The 20,858-nt window shown below is 42.8% G+C and overlaps 1 protein-coding gene across 1 annotated transcript in view; it reads right to left on the bottom strand.

Moving 5' to 3' along the window:
• The window catches only part of TRIM36 (tripartite motif containing 36), a 58,463-nt gene that overhangs the window by 23,782 nt on the left and 13,823 nt on the right, over positions 1-20,858 (bottom strand). Inside the window, exons 3-7 of the mRNA XM_016187614.2 lie at positions 18,875-19,200; positions 14,957-15,103; positions 7,970-8,065; positions 3,911-4,164; positions 2,646-2,770 (exon numbers count right to left, since the gene is read on the bottom strand). Coding sequence (XP_016043100.1) covers positions 2,646-2,770; positions 3,911-4,164; positions 7,970-8,065; positions 14,957-15,103; positions 18,875-19,200 — 948 coding nt within the window. The remainder of the gene's footprint in view (positions 1-2,645; positions 2,771-3,910; positions 4,165-7,969; positions 8,066-14,956; positions 15,104-18,874; positions 19,201-20,858) is intronic.

Genomic DNA, 20,858 nt, shown 5'->3' on the forward strand with positions numbered 1-20,858 from the left:
ATTAAAAAAAAAGTCTGTGGTATCCAGCAAAATACAAGTCTGAATTTGAACTGTGTCTCCCCAAAGTTCATACTAGAGGAATTTACCCACCACATCTCAGCACCCAATTGTATATGGAGATAAGTTTTAAGTGCACCCCATAATGACCCTGAGTCCATGCTCCCAGAGGGATAAAGAATAGGAAAGCTATCGGGAGGGGAGGGGATGCGTAGTTCTGGTGGTGGGAATTGTGTGGAGTTGTACCCCTCTTATCCTATGGTTTTTGTCAGTGTTTCCTTTTTATAAATATAAATTAAAAAAAAAAAAAGGAAGTAGCTAAGTGAACATTAGACTCTCACTGTGAGCTCTATTTCAACATGACTGAAATGACTGGTGTCCTGTTAAGAGAGGATTTAGAGGCCTGGGAAGATAACAGAGTGGTTCTGTAAATGATTTTCATGCCTGAAGCCCTGAGCAGCCAGGTTCAATCCTCAGCTCTGCCATAAACTAGGAAAGAAAAAAGAAAAAAAAGATTTGAACACAGATAAGTAGAGAAGGAAGGGGTGGGGGTAGATAGCATAATGGTTATGCAAAGAGACTCTCAAGCCTGAGGCTCCAAAGTTCCGCAGTTCAATCCTCCACACCACCATAAGCTCTGGTGAAAATAATGTAAAGAAATTAGTTTTTAAATGAATCCTTCTTAGCCCAAACATGATACCTATGTTTATCTTAAAAAAAAAAAAAAAAAAACTAGATACTGCACAGAGGCCAGGCAGAGGCGCACCTGGTTAAATGCTCACATTCCAATACACAAGGGCCCAGGTTTAAGCCCCTGGCCCTCATCTGTAGAGGAAAAGTTTTGTAAGTGTGAAGTAGGGCTGCAGGTGTCTGTCTCTCTCTCTCTTTCCCAATTTCTCTCTCTGTCTCTATTCAATAATAAATATGTAAAAGAAAAAAGATTTAAAAAATTTTAAAAAAACAAACCCAATACTGCATAAAACACATTGAAAATGTCCTGTGACTTAAAAACAAGCACTATGATAATTTTGTTTAGATTCTGTCATCCACCATATGGGTGTATGAACACAACTATTTTTAGAAATATGTGGACTTTCACTAAAAAATACCGTTTAGATATTACTACTAATCTTTCTGCATATCCAGAATCCTTTCCATACAAGGAATTCTAAAACACTGACTTCCTCCTAAAAGAAAGCCAAGAGCTCTTCAGACTTCTAGAAGCCCACACACCCCACAACTTGACCTCAGATGTCTAGCCTCCACTATTAGGAGGAAGTCAGTCTTCATAGTCTTTGGCAGTCCTAGCAAAGTAAGTACAGACATCTTTTTTTTTCTTTCTTTCTTTCTTTTTTATTTTTATTTATGTATGTATATATGTATGTACGTGTGTATGTATGTATTTATTTATTTTGTACACCAGGGCCTAGCACCTGTGCGATTTTTTCCATTCAAGTTGTTTTCAGTTAGAAAAAGAGATGGGGGCCAGGCAGTGGTGCACAGGGTTAAGCACACATAGTACCAAGCACAAGGATCCAAGTTCTAGCCCCCAGCTCCCCACTTGTAGGTATCTATCTTTCTCTCTCCCTCTCTCCCCCTCCTTTCTCAACTTCTTTCTGTCCTAGCCAATAGAAATGGAAAAATGGCCACAGGAGCAGTAGACTCACAGTGTAGGCACTAAGCCCCAGTGATAACCCAGCAGGCAAAAAAAAAGGGGGGGGGGGAGAGAGAAGGAAAAAGGAGAGAGAGAGAGGAAAAGGAGGAGGAGGAGAAGGAAAAGAAGACAGACAGACAAACAACACAGCACTAAAGCTTCCCCTGGTGTGATAGCACACTCATACGACGATGGGTGTTTAAACATGAACCATGTTTAAGGCAAGGTAGACATCCTTCCAGATGGGCTATCTCACCAGCCCCTTCATAAGCACCTTAATAGTTACAGTGTGCAGGTAACACCTCTAGGTTTCTGTCCTAGACAGACAGACAGACACACACACAAAGAAACCCTGAAGATATTCAACAAAGCACTTCTTACAAGAGAAAAAAAATAGAAACAATCTGTCTCTCACTGGTAGAACAATTTACAATGAAATGTTATCAATAGTGAAAACAAAGCTTTAAACCAGAACTTAATGTATCAACAAATACCTCATTTTATTAAAGAAGCAACTTATAAAAAGGATACCAGGCGGCAGCACAGCGGGTTAAGCGCAGGTGGCGCAAAGCGCAAGGACCGGCCTAAGGATCCTGGTTGGAGCCCCCGGCTGGGCACCTACAGAAGAGTCGCTTCACAGGCAGTGAAGCAGGTCTGCAGGTGCCTATCTGTCTCTTCCCCTCTCTGTCTTCCCCTCCTCTCTCCATTTTTCTCAGTCCTATCCAACAACGACATCAATAAAAAAAATAAAAAATTTAAAAAAAAGGATACCATGTGAGGTCATTCACAGAACGTTTAAAACACAACAGAATGGAGTTTAGGTATAAATATAAGAACGCAATGGGACAAGTTGACAGCATTGGATGCTTCTACATAACTGGAAGGGCTACTTCACAGAGTCAAAACAAAGGGAGTTTCTGGGTGTTGTCCCCCTCTCTCCCGCCCATGCAACACAGACAAAACACAGCAAGGTTCTACTGTTTCTAAAACTTACCACTGGAGAAAAAGGACAGTTCTCCGAGAAGTTCTGTTTGCTTTGAGATATTAACAATGTAATCTTCAAATGAAGTCTGAGCAGCAGGTCGAAAGCTCTTCAAAGACTCCGTAGCTTTCTGTATCCTGCAGACAAAGAAAGATAATTTTGTGTAAAAATGACTTTTTAGAAAGGCAAAGCAGGCTAATCATCTGTGGAGCCGTTCACAAAAGAAAACTTCAGGAAGGTGGGCAATGGTGCACCTGGTTAAGCACACACACATCACTACGCACGAGGGTTTGGGTTCAAGACCCCCGCTGCCCTCCAACTGCACGAGGGAAGCTTCATTAGTGGTAAAGCAAGTATTGCAGGTGTCTTTCTGTCCCTCTCCCTTTCTCTCTCCCCCTTCCCTCTCAATTTATCTCAGTCCTATCAAATAAAGAAAAAAAAAAAAGGAGGGGGCAGGTAGTGGCATACTTGGTCAAGTGGACATATTACAGTGCACAAGCCCCTAGACCCCACCTGCAGGGGGAAAGCTTCACCGGTGGTGAGGCAGGTCTGCAAGTGTCTCTCTGTCTCTGTCCTCTCTCTCTCCCCCTCCCTGCTCAATTTCTCTGTCTCTATCCTATAACAAGTAATATTAAAAAAGAAAAGAGAAAAAGGGGAGAGGATAGCCACCAGAAGCAGTGGATTCATCATGCAGGCACTGAGCCCCAGCAATAACCCTGCTGTCAATAAAAAAATAATAGGGAGTCGGGTTAAGCGCACGTGGCGCAAAGCGCAAGGACCGGCATAAAGATCCCGGTTCCAGCCCCCGGCTCCCCACCTGCAGGGGAGTCGCTTCACAGGCGGTGAAGCAGGTCTGCAGGTGTCTATCTTTCTCTTACCCCCTCTCTCTTCCCCTCCTCTCTCCATTTCTCTCTGTCCTATCCAACAACAACATCAATAACAACTACAACAATAAAACAACAAGGACAACAAAAGGGAATAAATATTTTTTAAAAATTTTTAAATAATAAGTCATAAAATAAAACCGTATCAATATGAACAAAGGCTAAAGTCAACAGACTGCACCAAACAGCTCTCTAATCCATTCCAAATGCAAGCTCAAACCAGGGGTGGCATTTAATGGCACTGCTAGATCGACTATTAATTCAAAGTGTAAAACACACACACACACAAACACACACAAACATACAAACATGAAAACACAAACACACATAAACATACATGCAAACACACAGACACACACACATGCAAACACACACACACACACACACACACACCTGAGGTGGAGCTGTTTTGCTGTCTGAACAAAGCAGGAGTGATCTGTCTCCTCCAGCACTTCCTGAGCGTAGCCCACTAGCCCGCTGTTCTCCAGGAGCCCCTGATACTCTTCCATTTGCGTCTGGAATTTGTCTAACCGTAGTTTCTTGGAAGCATCGATGGCTTTCAAAACGAACGTCTTCCTCTCTTCTAGAATTCCACGGAGCTTCTCAAACTGTTCAATGGCATCTTCTTTAGCTCTGTCTCCATTACACTGCCATGAAGACAAAGCATCATCACCCCACCTGCTCAATCCCAACAATACCTCTCCTCAAAAAATGCTACAGGGCATTTCATTCATAGGATGATTGGCTAGCCGACACCTGACAAGACCAGCCCAGATTCCAAAGTATAACAATCAGCAGTTTATTTGCTGAAATAAGAAAATCACCAGGGCCAGGTGGTGGCGCCACGCACCTGGTTGAGCGCACACGTCCCAGTGCACAAGGACCCAGGTTTGAAGCCCCGGTTCCCACTTGCAGTGGGAGAGTTTTGCCAAGTATTGAAACAAGGCTGCAGGTGTCTCTCTGTCTCTCTCCCTCTCTACCACATCCTTCCCTCTCTATTTCTGGCTGTCTCTACCCAATAAATAAAGACTGAAAAAAAAAAAACAGGGGCTGGCTGGTGGCACACCTGGTTGAACACACTTGTTACAGTCTGCAAGGACCCAGGTTTGAGCCCCCCCCCCCCGCTCCCCACCTGCAAGGGGAGAACTCTGTTGAGTGGTGAAGCAGGTGTCTGTCTCTCTCCCTCTCTACCTGCCCCTCCCCACTTGATTTCTGGCTGTCTCTATCCAATGAATAAATTAAAATAATAGTAATTTTAAAAAAGAAAACCACTTTCAGTTTGTGTACAACGGAAACTGAGGCAGGAATTCGATTTAACCAAAGATACAAGATAATACAATTACGGAGCCTTTATTTCATTTCATTACTCAGGGTGTCTTCTCTAGCCTCTCCACTCTATTTCAACTTTTTTCAAATCAAACCACAGACACTGGGTGGGGGGGTGATTAGTGGTGACCAGAAAAAATGACTGAAGGGGCCAGGTGGTGGTGTGCCTGGTTGATCGCACATGTTATAATGTGCATGGACCTGGGTTCAAGCCCCCAGTCCCCACTTGCAAGAGGAAAGCTTCATGAGTGGTGAAGCAGGGCTGCAGGTCACTGTCTCTCTCTCTCTCTCTCTCTCCCTCTTTCTCCCTCCCTCTCTATCTTCCCCTTCCTGTCAATTTCTGGCTGTCTCTATTCAATAAATAAAGATGATTTAACAAATATTGAAAAAGAACTAAAAACAAAAAATTCACTACTGTCCTGTTACCTATTTTTTGAAATTACCTATTTTTTTTTCACCACTCCTGTCACCAAAGGTCTGTATCCCCATCCCCAACCCCATAAATAACCACTGGAGTTCTCCCACAGTCTTGGAAATACATTTCCTTCCCCCCCCCCCCACATTTCTATACTCAATTGTCTAAATTCCGCATCTGAGTGAAACCATTCAATAGTTGGCCTTCACCTCACTTGCTTCACTGAGCATCATCTGCTCCAGTTTCATCCACTTTATCCCAAAGGACACAGTATCATTTTTCAGTGCTGCATAGTACTCTATTGAGTTTCCGTCCTACAACTTTTTTTATGCACTCATCTGTTGAAGGGCATTTTGGTTGTTCCCAGGCTTTTGCTATTGTGAATGAAGCCACTATAGACACAGGGGGTGCATATGTCCCTTCGAATCAGTGTTATTATATCTTTTGGGTATATACCTAGTAGTGGAATTGTTGGGTCATATGGTATTTCCCTTTGTATTTGTTATTCTCCACACTGTTCTCCAGAGTGGCTGCACCAGTTTACATTCCCACCAGCAGTGCAGTAGAGTTCCTCTCTCTCCACAGCCTCTTCAACACTATCTTCCCTGGTTTTACTGACAGAGGTCATCCTTACAGGTGTCAGGTGGAATCTATTACCTTTTTTTTTTTTTTTTTTTTTTTTTAATGATCACAATCTGTGTCTGAAAAAAAATCTCACTGAGTCTCACGGGCTTGTCTATTTTTATGTTTGTCACTTTCACAGTAGTCAGGAGTAATGGTTCGTCAGGTTATTTCACACAGAGAAAAGAAAGACGGGGTCCGGGTGGTGGTGCACCAGGTTGAGCGCTCATGTTACAATGCGCAAGGACCTGGAATCCAGCCCCCAGGCCCCACCTTGCAGGAGGAGAGCTTTGTAAATGGTGAAGCAGGGCTGCAAGTGTCTGTCTCTCTCCCTCTCTATCTCCCCTTTCCCTCTCAATTTCTGGCTGTCTCTATGCAATAAAGTTTTTTTTTAAAAAATCATAAAAAAAGAAAAGAAACAGGCAGCTAGGTAATTTAATAAGAGTATTTAGAACTTTGAGGCTGAGCTGTGGATTCACATTATGGGGTTTCTGGGGTACAATAATAATTTAAAATACATTTTTTTTTTTTTTCAAAAAGTGAATAGGTGAGTATAAGGAATCTTTGCAAATACACCCACGTAGCCAGCATCCAGATAAAAATAAGAGGGCATCCTCTGTATCCATCCCAGAAACCTTTCGAATTTCCCCAAGTACTAACTAATCATCCTCACCCTCTTCAACAACTTTTTTTTCTTTTATATTTATGTATTTATTCCCTTTTGTTGCCCTTGTTTTATTGTTGTAATTATTATTATTGTTGTTGTCATTGTTGGATAAGACAGAGAGAAATGGAAAAAGCAGGGGAAAACAGAGATGGGGAGAGAAAGACAGACACCTGCAGACCTGCTTCACCGCCTGTGAAGCAACTCCCCTGCAGGTGGAGAGCCAGGACTTGAACCGGGATCCTTAACACCGGTCCTTGCGCTTTGTGCCACCTGCGCTTAACCTGCTGCGCTACCGCCCGACTCCCTTCAACAACTCTTATCTTGAATTCCAACAACATACTCAAAAGTTACCCATCTGAGCACTTTTCTGAAGGGAAATGCATAGAATAAGATCCTTTGGCTCCTTCTGTCAATACGTTATGAGAGGATCAGTGACCTCTGCTTGTGGGTAGCTCTGAGTAACCTACCACACACCAGGATCTAGGCTTAGGGATATCTGACAGGTTTCAGGAACCCAGTCTGGAGCACAAACCATGCATTTTTCAGCACACTAAAAAAAATAGGAAATTGCCTTTTGATTACTACTATTACCTTTTATTTATTTATTTATTTTTGTCTCAGGGTTATCACTGGGGCTCAGTGCCTGCACTACGAGTCCACTGCTCCTGAAGGCTATTTTTCCTCTTCTGTTGTCCTTGCTGTTCATCATTGTTATTATTATTATTATTGCTGTCATTGTTGGACAGGACAGAGAGAAATCAAGAGAGGAGGGGCAAACAGAGAGGAAGAGAGAAAGATAAGACACCTGCAGACCTGTTTCACCGCTTGTGAAGCAACACCCCTGCAGGTGGGGAGCCGGAGGCTTGAACCAGGATCCTTTCTCCAGTCCTTACACTTTGCACCATGAGCACTTAACCCGCTGCGCTATAGCCCGGCCCCGATTACTACTATTACTAGCAGATACATGAAGAGTTCCTTTCTTCTGTGTGCCCATGCCATGGAATCACTGCCTTTTCCATAGCACAATCACATATCACTATAGTCTTTTTTGTTTGTCTGTTTTGTTTTGTTTTATTACCTTTATTTATTGACTGTATAGAGACAGCCAGAAATCAAGAGAGAGAGAGGGGAAATAGAAAGGGAGAGAGACAGAGAGACACCTGCAACTCCGTTTCATCACTCACAAAGCTTTCCCCCTACAGGTGGGGACCAGAGGCTTGAACCTAGGTCCTTGAGCATTGTCGACCACCCAGACCTACAGTCTGTTTCCTCCCATTTGTCTTCCTAGCCCCAGAAAAGCAAGGCTGAGATCTTTTCACGTCCAGATCACACAATACACTCAGGATTTTATAAATGAATCAAAGAACATCTGGATGAATAAACGAAAAAGCCACAAAAAGCCACGAACCCACCGGTCACTTACCTCTGTCTCTTTCATTAACAAGTTGAGTTCCGAAATTTGACTCTTCACCTGGCTCTCCTTACCAATGAGGTAACTGATGTCCTTTGAAAGCTTTTCCTAGTGGAACATAACAACACACATGGGTAGAATGAAAAGTCTGCCAAAGGTCTTGCAGGACACAGTTTGTTTGTTTGTTTGTCACCATGGTTACCCCTGCGCCTCCCCATGCATTACATGGGGCACCTTCACGGGGGAGGGGGGGCATGAGCGATGAAGCAGTGCTGCGGTGTCTCTCTCCTTCTCTGCTTCTCTCCCTCTCTGAAAAAAGAAAGACAAGCAAAAGGAGAGGAGAATGCTGGGAGTGATGGCATCAGGCAGCCACATAGGCTCAGCAACAGTCTTTCCTGGGGAAAATAAAAGAGAGGAGAAGAGATTGGAACAAGAGGAGGAGAAGAGACAGGAGGAGAAAGAGAAGGAGAAGAGAGAGAAAAAAAATTAAAAAGCAAGACAGGTAGAGAAAACTAACGGGAACATCCAGAAGTATGGTCTCAGAGCACTGGGTTCACTACTAACTGGTCGACCACAGTCTCCTCTGGAAATCAGAGAAATTCATTTCTCTTCTCACCTTGTAACACTTGGCTGAAAAGTGGGGCCCCACCTGCAAGGGGGAAACTTTTGGAGGGGTGAAGCAGTGCTGTGGGTGTCTGTCTCGCTTTCCCTTTTTATCTCTCTCTCCCTTCCCTCTCAATTTGTCTGTAAATATTGAAAAAAATAGATTTTTTTAAGGAGAAAAGTGGATAACTGTAAACCATTAATCCCCCCAACAGAGAGAAAAAAAAAAGTGGAGATGATGCACTATTGTTCATGATGTTGAATACTGTTGTGTCAGATCTGAGAGTGGCTGTCTGCACCTTTTTCTGAGGTCCACTAGAGCTTGTATGATGGTTTTCTGCCCTTGTGTTTTGAGCTTATTTTTGTCCTATAGGGTCCAAGTGTGACTCCTGCAGACAGCAGACAGCTAGACAATGAAGATTCTTGATCCGGCTTAATTACTCTCTGCCTTTTGATGGATGAGTTCAGACCATTGACATTTAGTGAAATTACACATAGGTAGAAATTAAGGGGCCATACCAGGCCACCCCATCACCTGGGGCCCTAGTCAGGGAGTTCTGGGATTCCCACACAGACGTGATGGGCCTGGACCTCTAACAGATCCCTCTCGCCACTGTCACCGGTCATCTCCATCAGGAAGAACATAAAGGACCCCTTTGTGGGGCCCTATAGGACCTTGCCCTCAATGTGGATCACTAAATGCTAGGGAACGGTTCCATTCTCCAAAAGGAGGTTGGAAAACATACTCTACCTACTACCTAAGGATGATGGGTCCTGAAATGAGTGCAGCCTAGAATGTTCTTAGCCGTGACCACAGAATGTGAGCTCAGACCTACAGGGATGCAGAGGTTACATAGGCTCCTATGCTGGATATGGGCCCCAGATCAAATCAATGGGGCTTACAGTTAACAATATTTATAGGCTTTCTCCATATTTATAGCCACCCTCTTCCCTGGTCCACCTTTCTAGTCTTTTTCCAACTATGACACCACCTCCCCAGACAATAACCTGGGTCCACCTGCATATTAGATATCAGGCTCAGGCAAAAACTAGTAAAGTCATGGGCCCTTTGGAATATATCTAAAATAGACCTAACTAGCCTTTTCCAAAATGGAGACCCCAAATCTTCATCTGTACTATTCCAGCCTTTATGTTCATGATTGGTCAACTATCTGTTCTGCTTTATATCTTAACTCTTTTTCAGCCACTAGGTTCCAGATGCTACCATGATGCCAACCTGACTTCCCTGGACAGATGACCTGGCACCACATGTCTTGGAGCCCTGCTTCCCCAGAGCCCTGCCCCACTAGGGAAAGAGAGAGACAGACTGGGAGTATGGATGGACCTGCCAACACCCCTGTTCAGTAGGGAAGCAATTACAGAAGCCAGACCTTCCACCTTCTGCACCCCATAATGATCCTGGTTTCATGCTCCCAGAGGGATAAAGACTAGGGAAGCTTTTAAGGGAGGGGATGGGATATGGAGTTCTGGGAGGTGGGCATTGTGTGGAGTTGCACCTCTCATCCTATAGTCTTGTTAATATTTCCATTTTATAAATTTTTTTTTAAAAAATCATCAAAAAAAAAAAAAAAGAAAAGAAATTAAGGGGCCAGGTGATGGTGCACATAGTACTAAGCACAAGAACCTGCACAGGAATTCAAGTTCAAGTCCCCAGCTCCCCACCTGTGGTGGTGGGAGGGGGAACGCTTCACAAGCAGTGAAGCTGACCTGCAGGTGTCTCTCTTTCTATCTGCCTCTCTATCTCCCCTTCATCTCTCAGTTTCTCGCTGTCCTATGCAATAAAGATGGAAAAAAATGGCCGCCAGGAGCCATGGATTCATAGTGCCAGTACCAAGCCCCAGGGATAACCCTGGAGGCAAAACAAGGAAACAAAGAAAAAAAAAAAAGAAATTAAGAAATAAGGACAGAAAGGGAAAACAAAGGTGAGACTTGGACTCGATGTGGTATACTCTACCATGGCATAAGATTCTGGGGGAGAAGGGAAAGGGAGGGGATACAGAGGGCATTAGGGTCCTGGTATATGACAGTGGAAAAAACTTAAGCTGGGAGTGACAGCTTTGCTGACACCTACCACCGGGAGAGGAGAAATTGTACCTATGTGCCAACAACTCTACTGTCAAGTATTAGCCTCCAATAAAAATATTTGCGGGAGGGGGGTCAGTCGGTTGCACAGTGGGTTAAACGCACATGGTGCAAAGCACAAGGACTGATGTAAGGATCCCAGTTCGAGCCCCCATCTCCCCACCTGCAGGGGGTTCACTTCACAAGTGATGAAGCAGGTCTGCAGGTGTCTGTCTTTCTCTCCTCCTCTGTCTTCCCCTCCTCTCTCGGTTTCTCTCTGTCCCATGCAACAACAACAGCAATAACAACAGTAGTAACTACAACAACGGTAAAAATAACAAGGGCAACAAAAAGGGAAAAAAATAGCCCCCAGGAGCAGTGGATTCATGGTACTGGCACTGAGCCCCAGCAATAGCCCTGGAGGGAAAAAATATATATATTTGCAAGGAGGTTAAGTGCACAAAGTGTAAGGACCGGAGTAAGGATCCTAGTTCGAGCCCTCAGCTCCCTACCTGCAGGGGAGTGGCTTCATAAGCAGTGAAGCAGGTCTGCAGGTGTCTTTCTCTCCCCTTCTCTGTTTTCCCCTCCTCTCTCCTATCCAACAATGACAACAGCAATAACAACAACAGTAATAACCACAACAATGATAAAAATAATAGCAAGGGCAACAATAAGGGGAAAATGTAGCCCCCAGAAGCAGTGGATCCATGGTGCTGGGGGGGGGGGGGAAATTGCAGGAAAAATGGGAATAATATAAACCTGTATTATACAGATGGTATTCTAAAACCAAGTGAAAAGACAGGCTATCCGTTTACTGCTTTTGCAAATGTAAATCTATATAATATTATCTGAGGCTAGGAGGCCAGTGCAGCAGTAGTACATAGGACAAGGCTGTCTGCGACGTCAGAGGTCCCAGGTTCCATCTTCAGCACCAAGATATAACAGAGTATGGTAGTGCTCTGATCTCTCACACATGAAAAGGGGGGGGAGGGAGGAGAGCAGAGGAGACGGCATGATGGTTATGCACGGAGACTCTCATGCCTGAGGCTCCACTACCCCCTGCACTACCATAAGCCAGAACTGAGAAGTGCTCTGGTAAAAAAAAAAAAAAAGCAAGAAAGAACAATGCTTTAAACAATTTTTTCCTTAATAGGGAGTAAACTGGGGAAAAGATTATCAAGTGAATTTTTTCACAAGGTTAAACTTTTATGCAAGATGTGAAGATCTGATTACTGTCAGAGATTACATCCATTTTTTTTCTTTTGAACTATTTGTGTAAGATCTAACCAATAAGAAACAAACAAAAAAAAAGAGTGTGGGGGATGGTGGGGGGCGGGTGGTGGTGCTCCTGGTTAACTGCTCACATTACAATGCTCAAACCCCAGGTTCAAGCCCCTGGTTCCCACCTGCAGGAGGAAAGTTTCATGAGGGTGAAGCATGGCCACAGATGTCTGTCTCTTTCTCTCTCTCTCTCTCTTCCCGCTTCCCCCTCTCAATTTATCTCTGCCTATCCAATAATAAATAAATAAAAGTATTTTTTTTTAATGGTGTCAAAGGTCGAATTCAATACCAAACAGTGGTGTTTCCATTATGGGAGTGACACCGTAACAGAGAGAGGGCTGACTTTGCCACAAAAAAATACTTAAAAGTACTAACAGAATATATGAAACAATTGTTCAGACACTGAGCATGGAGAAATAAATAACAGAGATCTCCTGGACTAAGAAATACGATGAGCCTGTGAACAGTGCAGCTGACAGCCTGGAGAAGGTCTCCTGGGCTTGGCGCAGAGAACTTAGGGGCAGCCAGGTGAAGGACATCATGGGATATATATTTTGACCATGCAGTCAAAAAAAAAAAGATGATACTATGTCCTTCGGGACAAAATGGATGAAATCTGAGGGTTCACTTAGCGAAGTAAGTGAAGAGATGAAAGCCAAGTACTGAGTGGTTTCATTCACATGGAACCTAGAGATGTGATACACGTGAACTTATAATAGAACAGAAGCAAGGGAGTGGCCGCTCAGACTGGTGAGAACTGTGGTGGATATCTTTGGGGGGACGGATAGAGAACTCTTAGTGGGGGGGGGGGGTGTGGAACTGCACACTGTAATCTCGTAATCCTGTGACCTACTGGTCATCACAAATAAAGGAAAAAAATTTAAAAAAAAAAAGAAAGAGAAAATATGCAGCCAGTCTGGTATGAGGTGCCGGTTTGAATCTCAGGTATCCCCTAAAACTAGATCAGAAAAGGTAACTAAACTGTGTAACAGGAGCCAAGAGGTGGTCTGCCCCCACAGAGTATATGCCTGGCTCTAGGGGAGGTCCTGCTGGGAGCACCAGGAACAGAGCACCAGGGAGTCCCATGGACAGTGGGGGCAATGCCACAATGCTGTGGTCTCTCTCTCTTCTCAATCTCACCCCCTCTCCACTTTCTCCTTCCCTTATTCAAAAATGGTGATAAATGAAAAACTGGGTACAGCAAAAAAGGAAAGAGAAGAAAGGAGTAGGAGGAGAAGGGGAGAGCAAGATGAAATAGCTATCGCTTCCTTTGCTGCGTATCATCAATCAAATAGTCTGCAGTGAGTCAATAAATGAAACAAGCAAGTAGAAAGACCTAAAAAGACCCCATAAAGTACCTGATGAAATAGTCTCTACTTAGATCTAGATACCCTCCTCACCTACCTTCTATTACACTTCCCTCAGTCACTCCGAAGGTAACCTTATCAAACCTTATCAACCCTTTGTCTTTCCTTTCCTTTCCTTTTCTTTTCTTTTTACCTCCAGGGTTATCGCTGGGGCTCGGTGCATGCACTACGATCCACTGCTCCTGGAGGCCATTTTTTCCCTTTTGTTGCCCTTGTTGCTTATCATTGTTGTTGTCATTATTATTGTTATTGCTGTCGTTGCTGTTGGATAGGACAGAGAGAAATCGAGAGAGGACAGGAAGACAGAAAGGGGGAAAGAGAGAAAGACACCTGTAGACCTGCTTCACTGCTTGTGAAGCGACTCCCCTGCAGGTGGGGATCCAGAGGGGCTTGAAGCGGAATCCTTACTCTGGTCCTTGCACTTTGTGCCATGTGCACTTAACCCGCTGTGCTACCACCACCCAGCCCCCCAATGTAAAGTCTTAACGGGCCTATATGTCAGTGTAGGAGACAGGAAGTAACTAACTCAGTTTTAGCCAACAGAGGATCTAACAGAATAAACAGTAAGTTGAATCTAATTCAACGGGCAAACAAGAGTCAAACATCTTCAAATAGCTACCAGCTTCCCAGACAGGGATTCACAGGAGGTTATAAGGAAGTGACTATAGGAGTTATAAGGAAAGAAGTCATCCTTCTTTCCCCAGAGTTCAGAACTAACATGTCAATCCAGTCAAGCCAGCCAATCCAGCCAAGAAGTGCCTAGACAGAAATACTAATGGCCCCGAGGTCGGGCAGTAGCGCAGCAGGTTAAGTGTACATGGCACAAAGCGCAGGGACTGGTGTTAAGGATCCCAGTTCGAGCCCCCGGTTCCCCACCTGCAGGGAAGTCGCTTCACAGGCGGTGAAGCAGGTCTGCAGGTGTCTGTCTTTCTCTTCTCCTCTCTGTCTTCCCCTCCTCTCTCCATTTCTCTCTGTCCTATCCAACAATGAATGATATCAACAACAACAATAATAACCACAACAAGGCTACAACAACAAGGGCAACAAAAGGGGGGAAAAATGGCCTCCAGAAGCAGTGGATTCATGGTGCGGGCACTGAGCCTCAGCAATAACCCTGGAGGCAAAAAAAAAAGAAAGAAAGAAAGAAAGAAAGAAAGAAAGAAAGAAAGAAAGAAAGAAAGAAAGAAAGAAAGACTAGTGGCCCCATATGAGCACATCATTAACATAGCAATTTGAGTGACGATTCATTTCGGTAAAACAGAGCACACAGCAAGGCATGATTTTCTTTTTTTTTTTTTTTAATTTTTTTTTAATATTTATTTTATTTATTTATTCCCTTTTGTTGCCCTTGTTGTTTTATTGTTATAGCTATTATTGTTGTTGTCGTTGTTGGATAGGACAGAGAGAAATGGAGAGAGGAGGGGAAGACAGAAGAGGAGAGAAAGATAGACACCTGCAGACCTGCTTCACCGCCTGTGAAGCGACTCCCCTGCAGGTGGGGAGCCGGGGTTCGAACCGGGATCCTTATGCCGGTCCTTGTGCTTTGTGCCACCTGCGCTTAACCCACTGCGCTACAGCCCGACTCCCCAAGGCATGATTTTCTAAGGAAGACGTTAAAGAAGTCCAGTTAACATCCAAATGAGCTCCAAAAGCAAACAAGTCCTACCTTTAAGGTCTTGTAGGCACTGCTCATACTGGTCACACGATGATTGGCATGATTGCCACCCAGCTTGCAGAGATGACAGACTGGTCTCCTACATAACTCACAGTACATGTTGATTCTCTCCGTCTCATGCTCGGGACACATCAGAATCTGTAAAGCAAGGAGTAAAAGCATAAATGAGCATCTTCAGCACTCACGTGACATAAAAACAAAAATTGTTTTCACCCCCACGGAAGTTTCAGTGTTGTGGTTTCTTTTTGTTGTTGTTGTTGCCCTTGTTGTTTTTATTGTTGTAGTTATTGTTGTTGTTGGTGTCGTCGTTGTTGGATGGGACAGAGAGAAATGAAGAGAGGAGGGGAAGACAGAGGGGGAGAGATAGACACCTGCAGACCTGCTTCACAGCCTGTGAAGCGAACCCCCTGCAGATGGGGTGCCGGGGGCTTGAACCGGGATCCTTATGCTGGTCCTCGTACTTTGCGTCAAGTGCGTTTAACCCGCTGTGCTACCGCCAGACTCCCTGTGGTTTCTTTTCTTATCTTTTTTCTCTTTAATACTTTTATTTTATTATTAGAGAGAGGCAGAAAGAAACTTAGAGGGGAGGGGTAGAAAAGGAAAGAGAGAGACACCTGCAGCCATGCTTCACCACTCGTGAAGCTTTCCCTCTGCAGGTGGTGATCAGGGGCTTGAACCCAGGTACCTTGCACACTGTAATATGTGTGCTTAACCAGGTGTACTACCACCTGGCCCCATGTTGTGATTTCTTTATCCCTTTTCTCTGCCACTAAAACAGTCAGCCTGGAACAGTGAAACCCTGTAATTCCTCCCAAGGGAAGACAGCATTATGGTAATGAAAAAGACTTTCATGCCTGAGATTCAGAAGTCTCAGGTTCAGTCTCCACCACCACCAAGAGCCAGAGTGACCAGGGCACTTGTGTAAGTCTCTTAAGTGACTAAAAGTATAAGAAGAAAGAAAAGAATATGACATGCTATGTGAAAATTCCTTTATGAGTATTTTTGTTGTTTACCATTGGTGAACTCAAAATGGTCAGTTAAACATGTAGAAAGTGTTCTCCTAAACTTGGTGAGAATGTAGTGAAAACTGCATTCCTAGCAGACTTCAGTGGGATATAGAACTAAACTAGGAATTGAACACGCTAGACAATTCTTGATGGTTTATTTATATATTTATAAGGTGACTAACACCTTATGAAAAACTGTGGCAACAGGCTGGGGGTATGGATCAACCTGTCAATGCCCACATCCAGTGGAAAAGCAATTATAGTGCTCTGGGAGATGGCACAGTGGATAAAGCACTGGATTCTCAATCATGAGGTTCTGAGTTCAATCCCTGGCAGCACATGTACCAGAGTGAAGTCTGGTTCTCTCTCCTATCTTTCTCATGAATAAATAAATAAATTCTAAAAAAAAAAAAAAAAAGTAATTACAGAAGCCGACCTCCCTCCCACCTTTTGCACCCCATAGAGATTTTTGGTCCATAATCCCTCCTCTCTCCATTTCTCTCTGTCCTATCTAACAATGATGACATCAGTAACAACAACAATAAAAAAAAAAAAGGGCAACAAAAGGGGAAATATATATATATATATATATATTTTTTTTTTTTTTTTTTTAAATACTTCCTGGGAGCTGGACAGTGGCGCACATGGTGTGAAGCACAAGGACCAGGGTAAGGATCCCGATTTGAGCACCCAGCTCCCCACGTGCAAAGGGGGGGGGTCCCGCTTCACAAGCAGTGAAGCAGGTCTGCAGGTGTCTGTCTTTCTCTCCCCCTTTCTGTCTTCCCCTCCTCTCTCCGTTTCTCTCTGTCCTATCCAACAATAACGACATCAATAACAACAATAATAATAACTAAAACAACAAGGGCAACAAAAGGTGAAAAAAGCAAATAAAAAAAAGAAAGGAGGAAGAAATGAAGAAAGAGAAATTGTGGCATCGGTATCAAAAATTCTTAGAATATTTTATTATATAAAGTTCCAGGTGTGTCTGCTTTTTTGGAATTCTGCAAGAAATCATCACACAAACTCAAATTTATATGCAAACATTCAATAGGATACGGCAGATCTTTTTAAATTTTTAATGTTTTGAACATTAACAGTTTAGAAGGGAAAAATATATTTCTCCATATGACTCATGTTACGTGGCCCCCAATGATTACTTATTATATTCCAGAACAGATTATATTACAGTCTAGCACAAGGCTACAATTTGTATTTATTGTACTCAAAATTTCCTGAAATTAACTCTTGTACACTCAAATTCAATTTACCTAAGAAGCGCAGATTCTCTCATGAAGAAACAACTTTTTTTAAATCTAAGACTTCTGGCATTTAAAATGAGATTAATACAGACCACTAAGCACTGTTTGGTAAGTCTTTTAGCATACTGACATTTGGTAAAAAGTCATTCAGAACTTGGAATTGTCTGTGGTCTAGTTCTCATGGACTAATCCTTAACTACTTAATAACACTCTGAGAATTACTTAGTTCACAGCCTCAGGAAACATTTGACTTTCCCCCATTTTTTTCTTATAGGTTTTATGCTCAAAAAAAATGCAAATACATTACTATATTACACACAACTCACTAGATTATAAGAAATACAAACTTTAAACAAACCAAATATAATCAATTACAGTGTTCCCTTAACTAGAAGGCAAAAGGTGAGAATATTCATAATTAATCTTGCTTTTCATCTTGCAAAGTAACAGAGGAATCAGTTAAAAAAAAAAAAAAGTTCTTTGTGGGCATGATTAAAGAAATTACCCAGAATATTTGGAATATCTTAAGACTTAATAAAGTCTATCTTACATACTACATAATTATTGAGTTATAAGTTTCAAAATACTATCCTGTTGTTATTCTTACTTATTCATAGTTTAATTTAAGCTTTAAAAAGTCAGAAAAATGCTTCCCAGTTATGAGTTATACTAACAAGCACAAAATTTTTAATAATTTCACTGGTTAGTCAAATATACTCTTAAATGAACCTGACTCATTATTACTATTACAGTTTTTCATTAAAAAAAACTTTTTTTAAGGTTTTATTTATTTTTGAGAAAGGTAGGAGGAGAGAGAAAGAACCAGACATCACTCTGGCATATGTGCTGCCAGGGATCGAATTCGGGACCTCATGCTTGAGAGTCAAAGTTTTTTCACCGAGCCACCTTCCGGACCACTTTTTTTTTTTTTATTATTGGAAGGGTTAATGATTTAGTCATTGCTAATAACCAAAATAAATAAAGACTTCACCAAACTCAGCAACAAAAAAACCAAAGGATCCCATCCAAAAATGAGGAGAGAATATGAAAAGAAAATTCACCACAGAATTTTCTTTTAGAAAATTTAGAAATCCTAAAGGCCAACAGACATAGGGAAAAAAAATGCTCCAAGTCATTGATTTCAGAGAAATGCAAGTAAGATACCAGCAATGAGATACCACTTCAACCCTGTGAGAATATCATACATCAGAAAGGACAGCCCAGAAGCTATTTAAGTTTAAGAATTTCAACATCCATCTAAGTGACCTTTTCCGCTGTAATTTAGTTATTATAAACACACTTGTGTTACACTGTATCTTACTGTGTCCAGCTGCCAAGGTGTTAAGAGTCACTATTAGCACTGGGTTGGGCTGCGCATGTTACAATGCTCAAGGACCCAGGTTCGAGCCCCCGGTCCCCACCCACAGGGGGAAAGCTTTGCCAGTGGTGAAGCAGTGTTGCCGGTGTCTCTCTGCCTCTCTCCCTATCATCCCCCTTCCCTGTGGATTTCTGGCTGTCTCTATCCAATAAATAAATTAAGATGATTAAAAAAGTAAAATAAAACTGAAAGACAAATGAAACAGATGTGTTATCTTGTCTTTCACAGAATGAAGACTTACCGTCTTAACAAGAGTGCTGCTTACCTTGGGTCTAAAATTGGTGGTTGGACCCACATACTCGTGCTGAGCCTTCACAGTGCCCCAAGGATGATAGATTTTGAAGCATTCGTTGCAGTAGCTGGCACTACAGTCCATGCAACTTTTCGTGGATTCCTGGGGTGGTGGCTTACAAAGGTCACACATAATGGCTGTGGCTGCCCTAGCGGCCTGGCGGTACCTTTCAACAATTGTTTCCAAAGTGAAATTTCTAAACAAACCATTGATTCCTCGTTCTCCAAGATCCACAACGTGCTCACAGCCAGGGCAGGGAAGAGTGGTTGTTCTAGGAGTCAATGAATTGCGCTTCCAGCCTGTGTAATTGGTAAGCCTTTATTTAGTTACTTCAGTAGGAAAATGAAAAGGGGGGAGGGGAAGGAGTCATGTTTGGGAAAGATAGGTAGATATATATGTAGATACATATTCAAAAACATAGTATTCATAGTGGCTCCACTTGAGTCTATTTGCATTATGGAAATGCTACTTTTAAAAACCTGCTTTTCTTTGGTATACAAAAGACAACCTCAAGTTATTAATGATTATTAAACAAGAATAGGAAAAGATTCTATTGGAAAACCCCCACAGAAAAAACAGATTAAATTAGGTAAATCAACAAAACCACAATGCATAGGGTTAGCATCTGTCAAAATGATAGGACTACCAGCTGTAGTATTTCTGTATCTCATTTGCGAAGCAATTTGGTTTCCTTTCAAATGAATACAGCCCCGTCTCAGAGGAAAACGAGTTCATACATGGAAAAGCAGGAGTCCCTGACTTGGAACTCATGAACATGGTCTGGAGAGAATCCCTTCCCTTCCCCCCCCCCCCCCCCCCCGCAACAGGCTTGCAAATAATCTGGAACTGTATGAAAATATGTGGCATCGACATATCCACAGGTCTCCTCTGGTTAAATACTATATAGTTTTTATTCTACCCTTCTCTCAAAGGAGTATGTGACTTTGAACTTATTAGAAGCACTGTGACGGGAGTCGGGTGGTAGCGCAGCAGGTTAAGCGCACGTGACATGAAGCACAAGGACCGGAGCAAGGATCCGGGTTGGAGCCCGTCTCCCCAACTGCAGGAGAGTCGCTTCCCAGGCGGTGAAGCAGGTCTGCAGGTGTCAATCTTCCTCTCTCCCTCTCTGTCTTCCCCTCCACTCTCCATTTCTCTCTGTCCTATCTAACGACGACAATGACGACGACATCATCAACAGCAACAACAATAATAAGTACAACAACAATAAAAAAAGGGCAACAAAAGGAAAAATAAATATAAAAAAGAAATATATATATATATAAAAGAAGAAGAAGCATTGTGACACAGAGCTTTCCCCTGAAGTACTGTCACTTCAGAAGAAATTCAGTAAATGGAATCATTAACTAACTGAGAGCCATCTAGAAGGAAGTGAAAGAGCTTCATTCATAGATCTAGGATCTAATGACTTCAAGAAGGAAAAACCAACCATGTAATATCTTCTTATGGCCTGGGGGAAAAAAAATAAAAGAATCATTAAGATCTATGAAATTCAGTTAAGCCAAAAGGACACAACAAGCATCGCACATACTTCTACTAAGTATATGACACCAGGAATATACAGTGAGTGTAATCAAGCACCACACTCCCAAGGCATGGCAGTTCTTACCACTTGGTTCACAGGAAACCAGGACTGCCCAAACATAGCCGCATGCATGCCATACCACACCACCACACCATATGCCTCTCTTACACACTATTCTTAAGAGCATGTGATCACAGCTGCCCACAAAAGAACTTCCTAAATTCCTAAACACAAATTCTAACCTTCAGTCTTCTTTCAAACTGCCTAGAGCCAGTATCAAAAATGAGTGGTTCAACTAAGCATATGCCACACGTGAAGTGAAGTGCTCACTGGCGCACTGTGTGATGTCTGGCATTATTACACAGAAAAAAAAAAAATGGGGGGAGGGGAGCAGGTGGTGGCGCATCTGGTTAA

Source organism: Erinaceus europaeus, chromosome 2, assembly GCF_950295315.1.
Source record: "Erinaceus europaeus chromosome 2, mEriEur2.1, whole genome shotgun sequence".
Classification (NCBI taxonomy): Eukaryota; Metazoa; Chordata; class Mammalia; order Eulipotyphla; family Erinaceidae; genus Erinaceus; species Erinaceus europaeus.